General features: G+C 48.8%; 1 protein-coding gene across 1 annotated transcript; it reads right to left on the reverse strand.

The window, feature by feature from the left end:
* Nucleotides 1–955: 955 nt before the first annotated feature.
* On the reverse strand, nt 956–15,832 carry PSMD3 (proteasome 26S subunit, non-ATPase 3). The gene is made up of 12 exons (XM_038547405.1): nt 15,215–15,832; nt 12,423–12,613; nt 10,554–10,691; nt 8,825–8,961; nt 7,914–8,104; nt 7,639–7,742; nt 3,478–3,592; nt 3,255–3,374; nt 3,008–3,111; nt 2,593–2,748; nt 1,607–1,657; nt 956–1,412 (listed from the first exon to the last, which is right to left on the reverse strand). Exons 1-12 carry the CDS (start codon nt 15,432–15,434, stop codon nt 1,335–1,337), a joined length of 1,605 nt encoding a protein of 534 aa, XP_038403333.1. The 5' UTR covers nt 15,435–15,832; the 3' UTR covers nt 956–1,334.
* Nucleotides 15,833–16,181: the final 349 nt, after the last annotated feature.

The following is a 16,181-nucleotide window of genomic DNA, read 5'->3' on the forward strand; positions in this document are numbered from 1 at the left end:
CAGAAACCAGGGGGATAAATCACTGTGAGGCAGGAAGCCTGGAGGAGGTGTAGAAATCCAGGAGGTGGAGAGCCAGAGCACCACAGGGGAGGGAAGACAGTTAAGTAGAGGCAGAAACCCACAAGGCTGTGTTCAGGTAACAGAGCGCTTGGCAGGAGCAGAGAACGTAGCAATAATTCAATGGCCCAAGATGGGGAGTTACCACTGTTAGTGGCCAGGAGACTTCAAGACCTAGGCAGACACATTTCCTCACCATCCGCAGCTAGTGTCAGTGGGCAGGGGCCACAGGGCCCCCCTCCTGCCTGACCCCACTCGGCTCTCAGGGAGGAGCCCGTCTTCCATATTTAAGGGCCAACTGGGGAAAGCCCTGCTCTCCTCCAACTGCAGCAGACTTATGAGAGCCCCTTCTCTCCTCTGCAAACCTCACCTGAGGGCTAGACTCCCAGTTTTTCTTTGATCATCTAGAGGTCTAGATTTTTTTTTTAAGATTTTATTTATTTATTCATGAGAGACATAGAGAGAGAGAGAGGCAGAGACACAGGCAGAGGGAGAAGCAGGCTCCATGTACCGGGAGCCTGACGTGGGACGCGATCCCGGGTCTCCAGGTTCACGCCCTGGGCTGAAGGCGGCGCTAAACCGCTGAGCCACCCGGGCTGCCCAAGAGGTCTAGATTTCTAACTTTAGGGCCAGGTCACTGAGTCTAGTCCTTTATTGGACAGATGTGGGGAAGGAGACTGAGAGGTTTAGTGACTTGCCCAATACTGGCTAGCCAGTTAGATAGGAGAGGCCCTTCTGGTGACAGATCACCTCTTCACCCTGTCTTTGGCATCATCCTCAACCAGTCATACTGGATGATTACATTGGGCCATTCCCCCCAAGAGCAAGAAAAATCTGGGTCTGTCAATACCCATAGGTGTGAAAGTGAAGCAGTGTCATTAAATGATGCACAAAGAACTCTGGAGAACTTTTTATTGTTTAAAAATCATAATTGAAGCTTCAAAAAACATACAACCCAACCCATGTCCCAATTCCAGTCCCCAGCTCTCTGGAGAGCACAGGGCTCTCCCCTCCCATCCTGCTGCCCGTATCAGTAGCCAGGACCCTGCCCTGGGGAGGCCACCTGCCCACCTCCTGCCCACCGTGTGCTGTCACCGGCTGGGGAGGGGTCCTGGGGTGAAGGTGGGGGTGGCTAGCTCCCTGCACCCTTCACCCCCTGCACATGCGGAGTCTGTGAGACATGTACAGGAGAGGGGCCGGTTCCCTGGGCAGGGGACCCTGAGGGGGAAGATAAAGAGCCAGTCCCCACTCACCACCCGCCCCCCTCAGTCCCTAGTTCAAGGGAAGCTGTCGTCATCGTCCTCTGCCATCTCCTTGGCAAACTCCAAATCTTGCTGCTCTCGCTCACGCCGTTCCTGGGGCAAGAGGTGGGGAGAGGGCTGGGCTGCTGGGGGCCAGCAGGGCTCTCACAGTGTTTCACCCAGCCACCCCAAGGCAGGGACCACAAAGCTTCAGAGCAGCTCCGAGCCCTTCCAGAAACTGCCTCCCTCTTCCCTCTCTGGAGGAAAGCTTGACCTTTCGGTCTTGTCCAAAGCAAAAGGCACCTTACCTCTGCAGACTCCAAGTCCTTGTTGTACGATTTGGGAGGAAACCTCATGGCCTGAAGCACAGTAGAGAGAGGAGTAAGATGAAGAGAAGGCACTCATTTAACATACGTTTATTGTGCTGCTTCTGTGTACCGGGCACCACGACAGGAATAAGGTCATTCGCTCTCCAGTTTGGTCTAGTGGGGAGCGAGGCATGCAGGCAAATTACTACTATAGCATGCTAAATGAGGAGGAGGGGGAGGGAGGGAACACACTGGTGGGGGAAAGGGGGAACGGCATTCCAGGCAGAGGTTTCAATGTGTGAAAACGCCTGGCCTGAGCTCAGTGGGGCCAGCTGGGGGGTGGGGGGGAGAAAGAAAAGCAAGGAGGGGGAGGAGAGAGGAGGGTTCACCAGGCAGAAGTAAGGCTACAGACACAGGGGACCAAGTTGCAAAGGGCCTTTTGTCTCTCTGAGCGCGGCATTTACCTGATTTTAAGCAAAGCAACAACATCCCCAGTTTCTTGGGGCAAGAAGAGACCAGGAAATACTTGGCACACAGTACCAGCACCCAAGTCAGTGTCTGCCACTGGATAAGGGCTTCATAGCCTTTTGTGGAACTAGATACCCATCCTGGCTTCCCCACAGTTTAGGCTTCACTAGGTGCCTGGAGACAGTGACTGCATTTAATGTCATCAGCCCTGAAGCAGGCAGGGCAGGTAATCTCACCATCAGCTTCACGGATGGAGAAACAGAGGCTCAGAGAAAGTGAGTGACTCAAATTTGGAAGCAAATCTAGAACCCTGCTCCCTGAATCCATCCAGTCCTCCCTGGCAACCATACCCTCAGAAGCTGTTGAAGGTCTTACAGGCTCACGAGTTCTTTGCTCCCTCTGGGGCCCCCTGCCCTGCCATTTAGTGACTTTACAGAGATGGGTCAGGAACTAGGCTAATCTCCTCTGGGGAGTCCTTGGATGCTGCCAAAACCCCCTCTGCAGCCCCGGCTTCTCACCTTGACAGACATGTTGTGGATATCTAGGCAGAAGGAGATGCGCTGGTGGAAGGCCAGCTGGGGCTCACGGGTAGAATAGATATCAATCATCTCCTTGGACTGGACGTAGCCCTTCTCATGGTTGATGCTGGCCTCAATGACGCCATCCCGGATGGCCTGCAGGCCCCCAAAGGGATACAAAGTCACCAGAAAGCCCATCTTCTAAATCCAAGAACACCCTGTCCTGTCCCTTTCCTCCTTACACTCTCACACACTCACTCATGTACACATTCTCTCTGGCAACTTCCTGGCTTCACACTGTAAGACCAGCACTCTCTGAAAAGACCATGCCCTCCCCCTTGGTCAATCTCCTTCCATTCCCATCCCCTGAAATGTGGCAGCAACGTGGCAATTGCCCTCTCCGAATCAGCTCCACCTTGGCAACAATGAACTCTGCGTCCTCTGGGCTATCCAGCTGCAGTTTCTGGGCAATATCGGCCAGGGAGATTCGGGAATAGGAGAGGCTGATCATGCGCACACCTGGGGGAGGAAGCAGCACTGGGGTGGGCAGGGTAGACACAGCCCCTTCACCCACCCAAGGATATCTCTAGGGTTGCCCATTCCTTGCAGAAGCCTCATCTGGGTCCTGCTCTTCCAGTGGCCCCTCAGACTCTGATCCACACCTGTCTTAATGACGTTGTGCCGCAGTCGGATGATTAAGGTATAGGTCCCATCTGCTTGAAACTTCTCCCCAAACTGGTCCAGGACCTGGTTGAACTTGGCTAGGTTTCCGGTCCTGACAGCTGGAGGGGGAGAGGAGTGGATCAGATGACACAAATGGGCAAACGCACTGAAGAGGCCACAGCGTCAGACCTTGGCAAGCTCTGTGAGCGGGACCAGCCTTACCTTGGGTCAGAAGGAAGTAGGGCATGAGCGAGCGCTTGAGGGAAGGCTGACGGAACTGTAGCCGATCTGGGATCTCCCCGAGCAGCAGCTCCACCACAATCAGGAGCTTGTGCACCTGGTGGTGTGCGACACAGGAACACAAAGGGCAGGGAGCCCCAGCAGGAGGGAGGAGAGAGAGAAACGGGGCTTCAGTGCAGTCTGACACACTGCGAGATGGGGAAGATGGTACTGCAATCAGGCCCACGTAGAGCTGGGCATGCCCCCGGGAGCCAGGTACTGGGAATAGTGGCAGCTAGGTCAAAGTTGCCCCTCTGACCATGCCGAGCCCTAAGCTCCATCTCAACTGCCACTCCACTCGCACGCTACTCTGCAATGGCAATGCTCTGAGGTACAGGCCAGAGGGGAGGGTCCTGTGGCTCTGAAACACTGGGGGAGCAGGGCCCAGAGGCTAGAGAATGGGACAGGAGTTGGCCCACGGTGCTGGTCGCTGGAGGAGAGGAGGTGAACGTGTAGAGGCAGAAGCACAGGAGGAGACTGGGAGAACCTCAGTGAATGGGCCGCAGCCGGGTAGGGTACAGGAGGCTGGTGGGAAAACCCGGCCCTTCTTTCTCCACAGAACTGTGAGGGATTTCTAGATGCTCCCTACTGTGGATTTAGCACCAAGCGAGGAAAACCACAATGGGGGAGGTGATGCCAGCAATGAAGGAGCTGCCCACTAAGTAGGATGGACAGGACCACAGACGAAGCAAGAGTCATGATGGAAGCAAGAGGTTATAAGATCGTGCCCACACTCACCCCCACACACCTACGATGCTGCCCTGTTCCCTGGAGTAACCTAGGAGTGACGGGAAACCCAGGGAAAAGGCAGAAGTTAACACATGCTGTACACATGCTGTAAGGATTCAGATGAAGCAGGGGGAGGAGGGAGGATGTTTTAGTCAAAGGAACAGACCGGACAAGTGTAGCACATGTCTCAAGGAAGTCTGGAAGGTTATGGGGGATGCTGGGCCAGCCTAGGGATGTGCGGTTTTGAATGCCAGGCTGAGTTCAGAGTTTGGAGACAGAATGCTAGTCTTCACTCACTAGCTAGGAAAAGCAGAGCAACCAAGCCCTCAATTTCCCAGTCCCTAAAATGGGTGGCAGTGGCGGCAGCAGCGGCAGTGGTAGCAGTAGTGTCCTCATAACCCCCAGCCTGACTACCTCACAAAACTTGTCATCCCTATTGGGGAGATAATGGGGAGCAATGCAAGCTTCCTGGACAAGGCAGAGCGCTCTGGTTAGTCAGGCAGGTGTGTGAAAGCTGGGTTCGTAAAGGGGAAGACGACGACCAGGGATGCTACTGGCTCAAACAAGGGCGCCAGTGATACCAGAAAGGAGACAAATACAAAAGACATGGAGGCAAATCAACAGACAACTGGGTGATGGGGAAGGAGGAGTGGGGCGGGGTGGAGGAGTCTGGGGTCATTCCAAAGCTCCTATCTTTATCGGGAGAGCAGGAGGAAGGACTGGTAAGGGGCACCCAGAGGGGTCTATTTTTGATAAGCTAAGTGTGAGGAGTATCTATACAGACGTGTGGTGGGAAGCTAGATTCGTAGGTCTGGTGTTCATTAAGAGGGGTCAGAATTAGTATCACAGGCTGAACTGTGAAACCCCAAATTTGTATGTTGAAGTGCTAACCCCTCAGTACCTCAGAGATAATCATGGGCTGTGTTCCAGACCACCACAATAGAGCGAATACCACACTAAAGCTAGTCACGGGACTTTCTGGTTTCCCAGGGCACCTAAAAATTAGGTTTATGCCATACCGTACTCTACTGAGTGTGCAACAGCATTACCTAAAAAAAATAATTTAATGTACATACCTTAATTTAAAAATACTTTTTTTTTTAAATTTTTTTTTATTTATTTATGATAGGCACACAATGAGAGAGAGAGAGGCAGAGACACAGGCAGAGGGAGAAGCAGGCTCCATGCACCGGGAGCCCGATGTGGGATTCGATCCCGGGTCTCCAGGATCGCGCCCTGGGCCAAAGGCAGGCGCCAAACCGCTGCGCCACCCAGGGATCCCTAAAAATACTTTCTTAAAAAACACTATCATCTCGTCCTTCAACAAATCATGTAACCAGTGATTGCAGGTCACCATAACTGATATAATAATGAAAAAGTTTGAAATGTTGCAAGAATAACCAAAATGTGACACAGAGACACTTGCTCAATGCAGGGTCACCACTAACCTTCAATTTATAAAAAATATAGTATGTGTAAAAAGCGCAGTAAAACAAGCTATGTCTGCATTTGGAGACAGAGCTTTTAAAGAGATTAAGGAAAATGAGGTCATATGAGTGGTCCTAATCCAATGACTGGTGTCCTTACAAGAGATTAAGATACAGTCATGCACAGAGGGAAGACAGTTTCAAGAGAATAAAAGATGACGCCCGTCTACGAGTGAGACCCTTAGGAGAAACCAACCATGCTGACACCCTGATGCTGGACTTTTGGCTTCCCCAACTATAAGGAAATAGATTGCTGTTGCTTAAGCCACCCAGCTGGTGGTAGCTTGTTATGATGGCCCCAGCAGACTAAGACAGTTAGAAATAGACTTTGGTGAAGCACCAGGAGGTCAGCGTTGAGCTGAGATCACCCAAGGCGAGAATGTGGGTTTTACTATGGATGGATAAGCTTTCAAAGTGTTCTGTTGTGGACTCCACTTCAAAGCTGAGGCCTCTTTTTACACATTCTCCGCCTCCCTGCTTTTAGCTCAAGTCAGCTTCTCTACCTGTGTTCTTTAACCCTTCCCTTCTTTAGCTCCTCCAAGGCCTTGGCCTACCACTATTTGCTTAAGTCTCTGTGGGTGGAAGTTCCCCCAACTCTTCTTCCTCTCTCAAGCAACCATTCCATCTCTTTTCTGGCTTCCTCGTCAATAGTCTGCTGGCCAAAGATCTCACTTCTGCTCTCTCTGTTCCTCCCACCTGGCTCCACCACAGAAATCCCAGAAACCTTATCCATCTATAGTAAAGTCTGATTTGAGAACTCTGATTTACCCCACACCTCTTTCCAGACACTGCACAGTTTATACGTTGATTACGTGTATTTTTAGGAACTTTAGTGTATGTCATATATTGTAAGCAATCTAATAATCTGCACATGTATCATGATATGTCTGAAAAGCCATTCCCTTCTGTGAAAATTCTACCTTCAAAAACCAGATTAAATTTAACTTTTTCTTTAAGGTATCTTTAATTATTTGACCAAAACCAAACCTTTCTTTCAACTTCTGAACTTGACTATACTGACCTAGTCATTCTTAGTCATCTTCATCTTGTTCTTTTTTTTTTTAATTTAAAAAAATTTTTTTTAAAATTTATTTATGATAGTCACAGAGAGAGAGAGAGAGAGAGAGAGAGAGAGAGGGCAGAGACATAGGCAGAGGGAGAAGCAGGCTCCATGCACCGGGAGCCCGACGTGGGATTCGATCCCGGGTCTCCAGGATCGCGCCCTGGGCCAAAGGCAGGCACCAAACTGCTGCGCCACCCAGGGATCCCATCTTGTTCTCTTTCAAGGGCATTAGGAGGTAGAGGTCAAGTTGAGGTGGAAATAGGTGTTCATGGTTGGGAAAGCAGGGTCCAAATTCTGGCTACCAGGCTCTGTGACTTTACACAGGCCCTCAAGCCTTTCTGAGTAACAATCTTTTGCAATCTCACAGTGCTCAACACCAAGGTCAGCACTCAGAAAAAGCCTTGGTGACTGACAGCTCTAGGTGACCAAGACTTATCCACACCTGAATCAGTCAGCCTCATGGGGATTTTCTGGGTTCCCAGGCCACAGAAAACATTGCTCTCAAATGGGCATGTGAGGGACCAGTAAAGAGCCTGGGGTTTCTCAACGCAATCCAGGCCCATGCCTGGAATGACTGTAAGGAGTGCTGGGGAATCAGGAATATTCTAATCCCATCTACGAAGGAGAGTCCTCTGAACATAAACCACTGGAGGTGCAGGGAGGGTCTGCTTAATGTGTTCTGATCAATGTTATACACAAATGGACATGCAATTTAACCTCTGGATCATGAAGGTTGAGGATGCCTCCCCTGGCCCCGAAGTAGGGAAAGAGAACTAAAGCATTATCAGATGAGTAAGCAGTGAAGGGATGAGAGCTGCTGCTCACCGTCTGTTTGAAGCCGACAGCTGTGTGCTGAGGGGCCTTGCGAAGGGCATTGGTCATTGTTCTCCGGGCCTCTGAGTACTCCAACTGAATGGCTTTGATTCGCCCTGAGTGTGGAAAAGAGAGTGGATCAAAGAATGGTGTCATCCAAAGCCCCCTACAAACCAGAGTGCCAAAATGGGCCCCTCAGGCACCAAGTACACTAAATTTTCAGGAAATTTGCATCACGTGAACCTGAGACACACTCCCTGACTTGAGGGGTGGGACCCCTTGCTCACCTGTGTAGTAGAGGTACCTGGCCCACTCATTGTTGTTGGCCTGCTCAGGGAACACGGACTTGGATACCAGCTTCTCAGCCTGGTCGTACAAGCTATAGTGGAGGTAGTTCCGCAGCAGGAGGTTCAGCAGGGTGGCCTGCCCGTCTGCGTCATGCCGAAGGGTGGCTGTCCGGAGCCGGGCATGCAAGAAGCTTCAAGAAGGAAAATAAAAAGACGTCAAACACCTCAAATAACTCTTTGAATGGCTTTGACTTCTCTATTGTCTCTCAATTCCAAAAAGAGTGACACAAATTGCCTTTCTGGTTATTCATTGAACATTTAACTATCAAGTGCTTGTGGTGTGAAGCGCTATTCTAGGTGTACAAAAAGGACACAACTAACTCTACATTCAAATAGGTGAGACAGTTGTGATAAATAAGTGCCTTAGGGAGCATGACAGAAGATCGGGGCTATGCAGAAACCAGGGTAAGTGTGATGAGGAACATAGGAGGCGAGAAGGATGGGGTGGCCATTTGAAATACCTTGGTCAGAGTAGGATTCACTGAGAATTTAACAATTAAACAAAGGCTTGAAGGAGGGAGAAGGTCATTGTGAGCAGAGGGAAGAGCGTGTCTGGCTGGCTCCAAGAAAAGCAGGGAGGTCAGTGTGGCTGAGAAGTGAGTCAGGGAGCAGTGAGAGGTAGAGTCAAGCAGGCAGTGAGCAGGGGCTAGACCTCGTCGGGACTCACATGCAATCATGAAGACTTCAGCGTTTCCCTGAGGAAAATGGGGAGCCACCACAAGTTTTAAACAGAGGAGTGAAGTGTTTTCCAGCCCATCCTCCTACGCTTGATTAGTCCTCCCTTGATTGGAGTATAGGGAAGAGCCTGGGGGACAGTTCTTAACCTTGGGTCAGACCTTGGCCACCTGTACCTGCGCACCACGTCCAGCTTATCCAGAAACTCATAGACCCGGGCGTGATAGTAGTAACACTTTGCGGCCACAAGGTCCAGAGCCCGGCGGTTCTGAGTGCTGATCTTCTGCATCAGGTCGTCAGAGATCTTCTGTGCCTGGGGAGGCAGCCAAAAGAGAATCAAGTGGCAATTCCTCAAAAAGTTAAACAAGGAGCTATCATATGAGCCAGCAACTCCCCTCCTAGGCATAAATCCAGGAGAATTGGAAACGTATGTTCACATAGAAGTCTGTACACAAATGTTCACAGCAGCATTACTGAGAATTACTAAAAAGTGGAAACAATCAACCCAAGTGTCTATCACCCAGCGGATGGAGAAGTTAAATGCAGCATATCCATACAACAGAATATTATCCATCCATTACAAGGGCTGAATACACACTACAACATGGACAAACCTAGAAAACATTATGCTAAGTCAGAGAAGCCAGGCATGAAAGGCCATGTGTTACATAATTCCATTTATAGGAAAATCCATGAGCCAGAAAATGTAGATGAGTCGTTGCCAGAGGCTGGGGTGAGGGGAGAATAGGGAGCAACTACTAACAGCAATGGGGTTTCTTTTTGGGGTGATGAAATTATTCTGGAATTAGACAGTGATGATGGCTGTACAACTTGTGAACATACCAAAACCCACTGAGCCCTACACTTTTAAAAAATGCATCCAATCAAATTAATTATTTTAAGTAATCTTTGCAGCCAATGTTGGGCTCGAACTCACTACCCAGAGATCAAGAGTTGGATGCTCTACTGAAAGCCAGCCAGGTGCCCCTGAATCGCACACTTTAAAGGGGGTGAATTATGTCTAAAAACACACAAAAATCAACTTGTGGCAAGGCAAGGAGAAAACAAAACAGGATGGAGCAGAGGGAACTGTCACTTCTTTCTTTTTAAAAAAGATTTACTTATTCTAGAGAGCACGTGCGCAGGTGGGTACGTGCATACACTAAAGAGCAGAATGGGGGTGAAGGAAAGGTGAGAATTTCAGGTAGATGCTCCCCCTACCCTCCAGCTGAGCGTAGAGCCCAATGTGGGGCTTGATCCAACAACCCTGAGATCATGACCTGAGCCGAAATTAAGAGTCAGTTGCTTAACTGACTAAGCCACCCGTGCATCCTGGACCTTGGACGTCATTTCTTGAGTGTGGTTTCTGGATAGTGGCTATGACTGACAAAGAAGTTGGCCCCAACTGGAGGAAGCAGTGGCAGTACAGTATCCATGGAGTTGTTCAGTCCCATGAAAAGAACTGCCAATTACTGAAATACTGTGAAAGCTTACTATATGAAGATCATTGTGGTAGTACTTTATTTAATGTCAATGGTGATGCTGTGAGTTGGGCATTGTTTTTCCCATCTGATATAAAGCCAGGAGAAATTAATTTGTCCAAGATACAGCTAGGATTTGAAGTCAAATTTCTGTCTCCAAATCTCCTTTTCCAAACAGAATCCACTGCACTGTGCCACAGATAAGCACAGAATGGCGGCTGCCAGCCCCTTCCCATGGTATCTGAACAGGAGCTAAGGGGGTATCCCTGGATGTGGGGTTAGGTATGTTTCTACATGGGGGAAGAGTCTAGGGGGACGATTAAGAACTCAGTGACTCTCTTCAATTCTTCACCAGAGACATTCTCTCCCACCAACCCCATGCACTGCTTGGGGCATGTTATTCTCGCTCACTGGTCCCGGATACCTCTTTGTAGCGCTTGCTGTTCATCAGAAAGATGACCATGAGGAGTTGTAGGTAGGCTTCCACTTCAGGTAGAAGGGGTGCTGATGCAGCTTTTCCTGTTCGGGGACGGAACTGTAAATCAGCTTCGGTGTCCATGGGCTAGGAGAAACCATGAATTACTGTGGAAAAGCTCAGTCAGATCAACCAAGCAAGAATGTATTTCACTCACGATGCATTTCAACAAATATTCACTGAGTGTCTACTATATGCAAGATTTTTCTAGGTGCTGGGATATAAAAATAAAGATGGCATAGTCTCCTTCCAAAGGAAGTCAAGGAGGCTGGCAGTAGAAACAAAAAAAGGCTTAGAGAAGTAAAACAGACATCTTCATAGAACATAATGGGGATGGAAAGGATGATGTAAGGACCCCTCAAAGAGCCTACAATCTAAGTAGAGAAATTAAACCACCACACTTGGAACCACTGCAAATTTTATCAAAGAGAATTTAATAAAGTAATATAATTCTAGAGATGAGATCAAGAATAATGAGATCCAATTTTTTGGGGGTAGGAACAAAGGAAATTTGGGGGTAACTGACATATATGTCATACTTATTTTAAGATCTAGTCACCAAAACTGGAATAATGTGCAACAGTTCAAAAGGGAAACATGTGGGGTGTATTTAGAAATATACAGGTTAGGGATGCCTAGGTGGCTCAACAGTTAAGCATCTGCCTTCGGCCCAGGGCGTGAACCTGGAGACTCGGGATCGAGTCCTGCGTCAGGCTCCCTGCATGGAGCTGGCTTCTCTCTCTGCCTGTATCTCTGCCTCTCCGTCTCTGTTTCTCTCATGAATAAATAAATAAAATCTTGAAAAGAAAAGAAATATACAGGTTAAAATTTTTTTTCCCAGATGATGTTGGGGAAGAGTGCTTTTCCCTTTTCCCAGACAATAAATTCTTCACCATTCCACCTCAAGGGATTTTTTTTGAGTCTCTTCTATGGAATAGCTCATGTCCATGATGGCTTTACGGAGATAGCTGAAGGGACACTTAGGTTTGAGAAGGGGCAGGACCTGGACATAACGGGTATTGTATAGCTACACAGAAAAGGAGAAGTCTTTCTTGACACAGAGTCCGCTGCCAGCACCAAACAAACTTCATCAGCATTTACTATGTGCCAGGTACGGTTCTAAGAGCTTTACACATGTTCCTTTCCACCTCTTTGTCCCCCAAATCTGTTTGCCACATTTAGCAAAGGAAGAAAATGAAACATAAGGAGGTTAGCTCACTTGTCCAAGTCCCACAGGTACCAAATGGTAGAGCTGGGATTCAAATTCAACTCTACCTCCAGAGCCTGTGTTGTTGTTGTTTAAAATTTTATTTATTCATGAGAGATATCGAGAGAGAGGCAGAGGGAGAAGCCGGCTCCATGCAGGAAGCCTGATGTGGGACTTGATCCTGGGACCCCGGGATCACACCCTGAGCCAAAGGCAGATGCTCAACCACTGAGCCACCCAGGCGTCCCCAGAGCCTGTGCTCTTAGTCACTATTTTATATGTTCTCCATGGTGAGGCTTCAGAGGCAGAGAGGTGGTGGTACCTTCTCTTAGGACAATGGAGACACCACTCAACTGGAGGAGAGTATTCTGCTGGGGAGCAGTGGGAACTGAGTTTGGTTGGAAGGGTCCTGATTCCCAGCTCTTTTCCCCTGATTCAGAAGAATGACACTACAAGGCAGAAGGATGGTTCCCTTGTTAGTGGACAAATGACTATTAAAACGGCCTGCTTTTTGCTTCACTACTCAGCTATAGCAGGTAATAAGTCAGGTCTTTAGGATGGGAAACAATTACATTGAGGGCTGGGGGGGGGCGGGTGGTTGACTCACTTACCTCTTCCAGGAAGGGTAGCAAGAAGTCTCGAGTAGCGTTATTTGAGGTGAAGAAGCCATGCACAGCCTTATACAAAACATAGTGGTTGAGGCGGCGTGATGTGGAAGGCAGCATCCGCAGGGCCCTCAGCACAAATCGAGGCTCCTTGCCCGATACTGCCTTCTCCAGCTGTTTCACGTGCTCCTTTATGTCTATGGAAGACCACAGAAGAGAAAAATGTTACTTCTAACTCTTCCTATTCCTCCCACCACTCTAGGCAAGTGGTCTAGGGAACCTCTTATAAAAGGGCGAGATGTAGCCAGTCACTTCTTTTGCCTAATATGGTTAAACAATACTTACAAGATGCCTACAATGATTTTAAGACAAAACCAAGAGACAAAGAAAAAAAAAGCTGGGGTAAGGAAAAGGGTAGAGGGTGACAAAAAGAAGAAAGGAAAAGCAACCATAAGAAATAAAAAAACAAGACAAACACGTGGAGATTTATTTTCTAAGTGTAAACAATATGGAGAAATCTCTCTCTCTCTCTCTCACACACACACACACACGAATGATGGGCTCTACTCTGCAAAAAAAATCTGAGTATCTGTGTAAACAAAAGAAAAATATTTGCAGCAACTGTGATCAGAGAGTCATACTCCTTACAGAGTTTGCATAAATTAGGATAAGTAAAAACAAACATAAATAGACAATACAAAAAGACAGCTAACAGACATGAAAATATATTTCAGTAGCATCTGAATAATTGCAAATGGAAATGTTTTCAACTACCAAACTGGTAATATTTAAAAAATCATAACATGGGTGGATGTGCCTGGGTGGTGCAGTCAGTGTCCAACTCTTGGTTTCAGCTCAGGTCATGCTCTCAGGGTCCTAGGATGGAGCCTGTGTCAGATTCCATGCTCAGCATGGAGTCTGCTTGAAATTCTCTCTCCCTCTCCCTCCACCCCTCCTGCTTGTGCGTTTGTACATTCTCTATGATAGATAAATTTCAAAAAAAAAAAAAAAAAAAAAAAAAAGAAAAAGAAAAAATCCTAACATAGAGTCAGGGTGAACACAACATTTCTGTTAGTAATATTGTAAATCAGTACAGTTTCTCTGGACACTACCTATTCAAAACTCTAAAAGAGATCTACTCTCTCAACTCAGGCATATTGAGAATCTATACCAAAAAAATAATCATAAAGATAGGTTAAAAACTTGGGCCACAAAGACGTTGCAAAGCTATTTATGATGTAAAAAACTGACACAACTGAAGTGTCCAGGAGTAAGGGAATACTCTGAATCGGTAGTTTCTTAGTTACCTTTGTATACATAGTATAGGGTGCCTGGGTCCCCTTAATGGCACAATAATGATAACTGCTAACATTACAAAGGGCTTAATTTACTATGTGTTCATCATGTGCTGGGCACATGTTCTAAGCATCTTAATCTTTACATCAACCCAGTGAAGTAGGTACTATACTTTCATTTATAGAGATGAAGAAACTAATTCCAGAGTTTGTATGCTTAGCCACTACATCGGGTAGTCAATAAATGTTTCTGGAAAAAATTGAATGCTATGTTTATGGATATGTTAGATGAAAGCACACAAAACCATCTGTATTTGGTTAGGCCTTCTTCCAAACTGTCTGTATAGCTTGATCTCAATTGCATGAGAACAGCTCAAAAATTCTTAGGAAAAAATGTTAACCATGGTTCATGTTACTCCCTGCTTCTGATATTTTCCAAAATTTCTACAAGGAAACATGAATTCCTTCCTAACAACAAAATGAAGTGTTTATAAGAAACATATGTATGTGCCCGGTAGCACCTTTGCCACCGGGTATCATCATTTTAGGTAAGAGGATCTTGATTAGAAACTGAGCCTGTTGCCCAACTTTCGACAGGGGCAGATGCAGTCAACATTACATCCTCAAACACATCACCCAGGAGGATAACTTGGCTTATCTCAATGCTTTTGAGCAAAGTTCTCATGCAATTAGAGAGAAAACACCATAAACAGTCTGGGCCCGCTTGAGCCAGAGCTGGGAAAACAGCACCAGGTTCACAGTGGGAAGCTCTCATTCTGCTCACTCCAAATGCCCACAGGACGCTCTGAGAAAAGTGAACCGTGAATTTGGAGGAACAATCCTAGGGAATGAGCACCTAGGAGAAAAGAAATGGGAGGTGGGGGGGACTTACATAGTTCAGGATGAATGTATTAGGAACTCAAGGATAACACCCAAAGTCTGTAATGTGTTTTTAAACTCTTTAGGAACAGAAAAAAGGGCTTGAAGGGAGAGAAAGAGCAACGGCACCTTAATTACAGAAAAGAGTAGAAAAGCTTCTTTCTCTCAAGGGAGTTTGCCAGGCGTAGATAAGACAACAGAAAACTTTTGTAAAGTCTTAAAATTCATGGGCATCACCCTGACCCCCTTCACGCCATAAATACAAACACTGGTTTGTTTCTAGAGGGACCAATCACATGTGGGGGTGTTAGAATAGGATGTGAATAGAGTAGGTCAGAGGGGCCTTAAAAGACGGAGGGAGACCACCGGCCCAGCGGGACCTACTAGATTCAACGCAGGTAGGGGGAGAAGAGGTGTGTTAAGGGAGGAGCCCGGAGCCCGGAGAGGAGGTTACTAGGGCCGGGGTCAGGAGTGTCAGGGTGGTGGGGGGCGGGCAGCGGGCAGCGGGGGTGATCCTAAGGAATCGGGGGTGGCGGAAGCTGCGCTGGGGTCCCGAGGACAGGCTGGATCACCGGGGCGCTGTCATCCGTGAACACGGCACGTCCCCGGCCCGGGCTCTCGTACCCTCCAAGGTGACGGTATCCAGCTCTCGCTGGGAGTGCTCCGCCGCCGCCGCCGCCGCTTTGCTGTCAGGCTCCCCTGCTGACCCGCCACCCGCAGCCGCCTCCTCTTTCATCTCCACGTCCTGGGGGGTCGGGGGCGGCGGTGGTTCTTGTTCCCCTCCACCCGGCGGCGGCTTCGCCTTGTCCGCACCGCGGCGCCGCGCCGAGCCCTCCTGTTTCATGGCGCCCGGGGTCGCGGCCTAGTCCGGGGACCGAGACCGGGGCCTCGCGTGAATCCTCCCACCAGAGACCAGGAACCGAGCCGGGCCTGCACCCAAGCGCGGGCTCGCGACGGGCCGCACGATGACGGAGCAGCTGCAAACCTCTTCCCGGCGCTGGGCCTTCTGGGAAACGCCAGGCCCGACAGGCCGAAGGCCGAGTCCACAAAAGCGAAAGAAATCAACGGCCGAGGTGCAGGATGGAGGCGGATCTTCGAGGAAGGAGCAGGGAGGAGCCTGTATGGGTTTGCCCCTTGTTCTTTGGAGTGCTTCAGCGTGTGGAGTTTCTTCTACGTTCCTCCGGAGTGCATTTCCGTGCGTGTCCACCAGATGGCCCCTCAGGCTCCAGTCTGGATCACATCAGACTCCTAAGAGCATTCTAACCAGCGTGGAGCGGGTGCGGCCTATAGCCACGCAGGGCGTAATGACGTCATGAGTTGCTGTGCGGTTTCTTGCCCCAAGTCGCTCAGTCTGAGCCACCGCCTGCCTCCCGGCCCCCAGCTTGGGGTCTGGGTCTCGGTTCGCGAGGCTGGTACTCAACCGCCGCCCAGTGTGTCCGGCGCGAGGGAGGAAGCTGCAAAAAAGAGGGATGTGAGCGCCGAACTGGGATTCAGACTTCCTTGTCAGATTTTTGCAAATGCTGTGAATCAGGCATAAAATCCCTGCAGCCTGGGAGTGCGGATGGGGGGGGGGGGGGGAGTCGCCTGTGGA

Source organism: Canis lupus, chromosome 9 (assembly GCF_011100685.1).
Source record: "Canis lupus familiaris isolate Mischka breed German Shepherd chromosome 9, alternate assembly UU_Cfam_GSD_1.0, whole genome shotgun sequence".
Classification (NCBI taxonomy): Eukaryota; Metazoa; Chordata; class Mammalia; order Carnivora; family Canidae; genus Canis; species Canis lupus.

Coding starts and splice junctions, on each gene's coding strand:
- PSMD3 (XM_038547405.1), bottom strand. CDS start 15,434: ATGAAACAGGAGGGCTCGGCGCGGCGCCGCGGTGCGGACAAGGCGAAG. Junction 10,692..12,422: donor TGCTACCCTTCCTGGAAGAG/GTAAGTGAGTCA, acceptor GGTTTCTCCTAG/CCCATGGACACCGAAGCTGA. Junction 3,593..7,638: donor CTGTCGGCTTCAAACAGACG/GTGAGCAGCAGC, acceptor GCACACCACCAG/GTGCACAAGCTCCTGATTGT.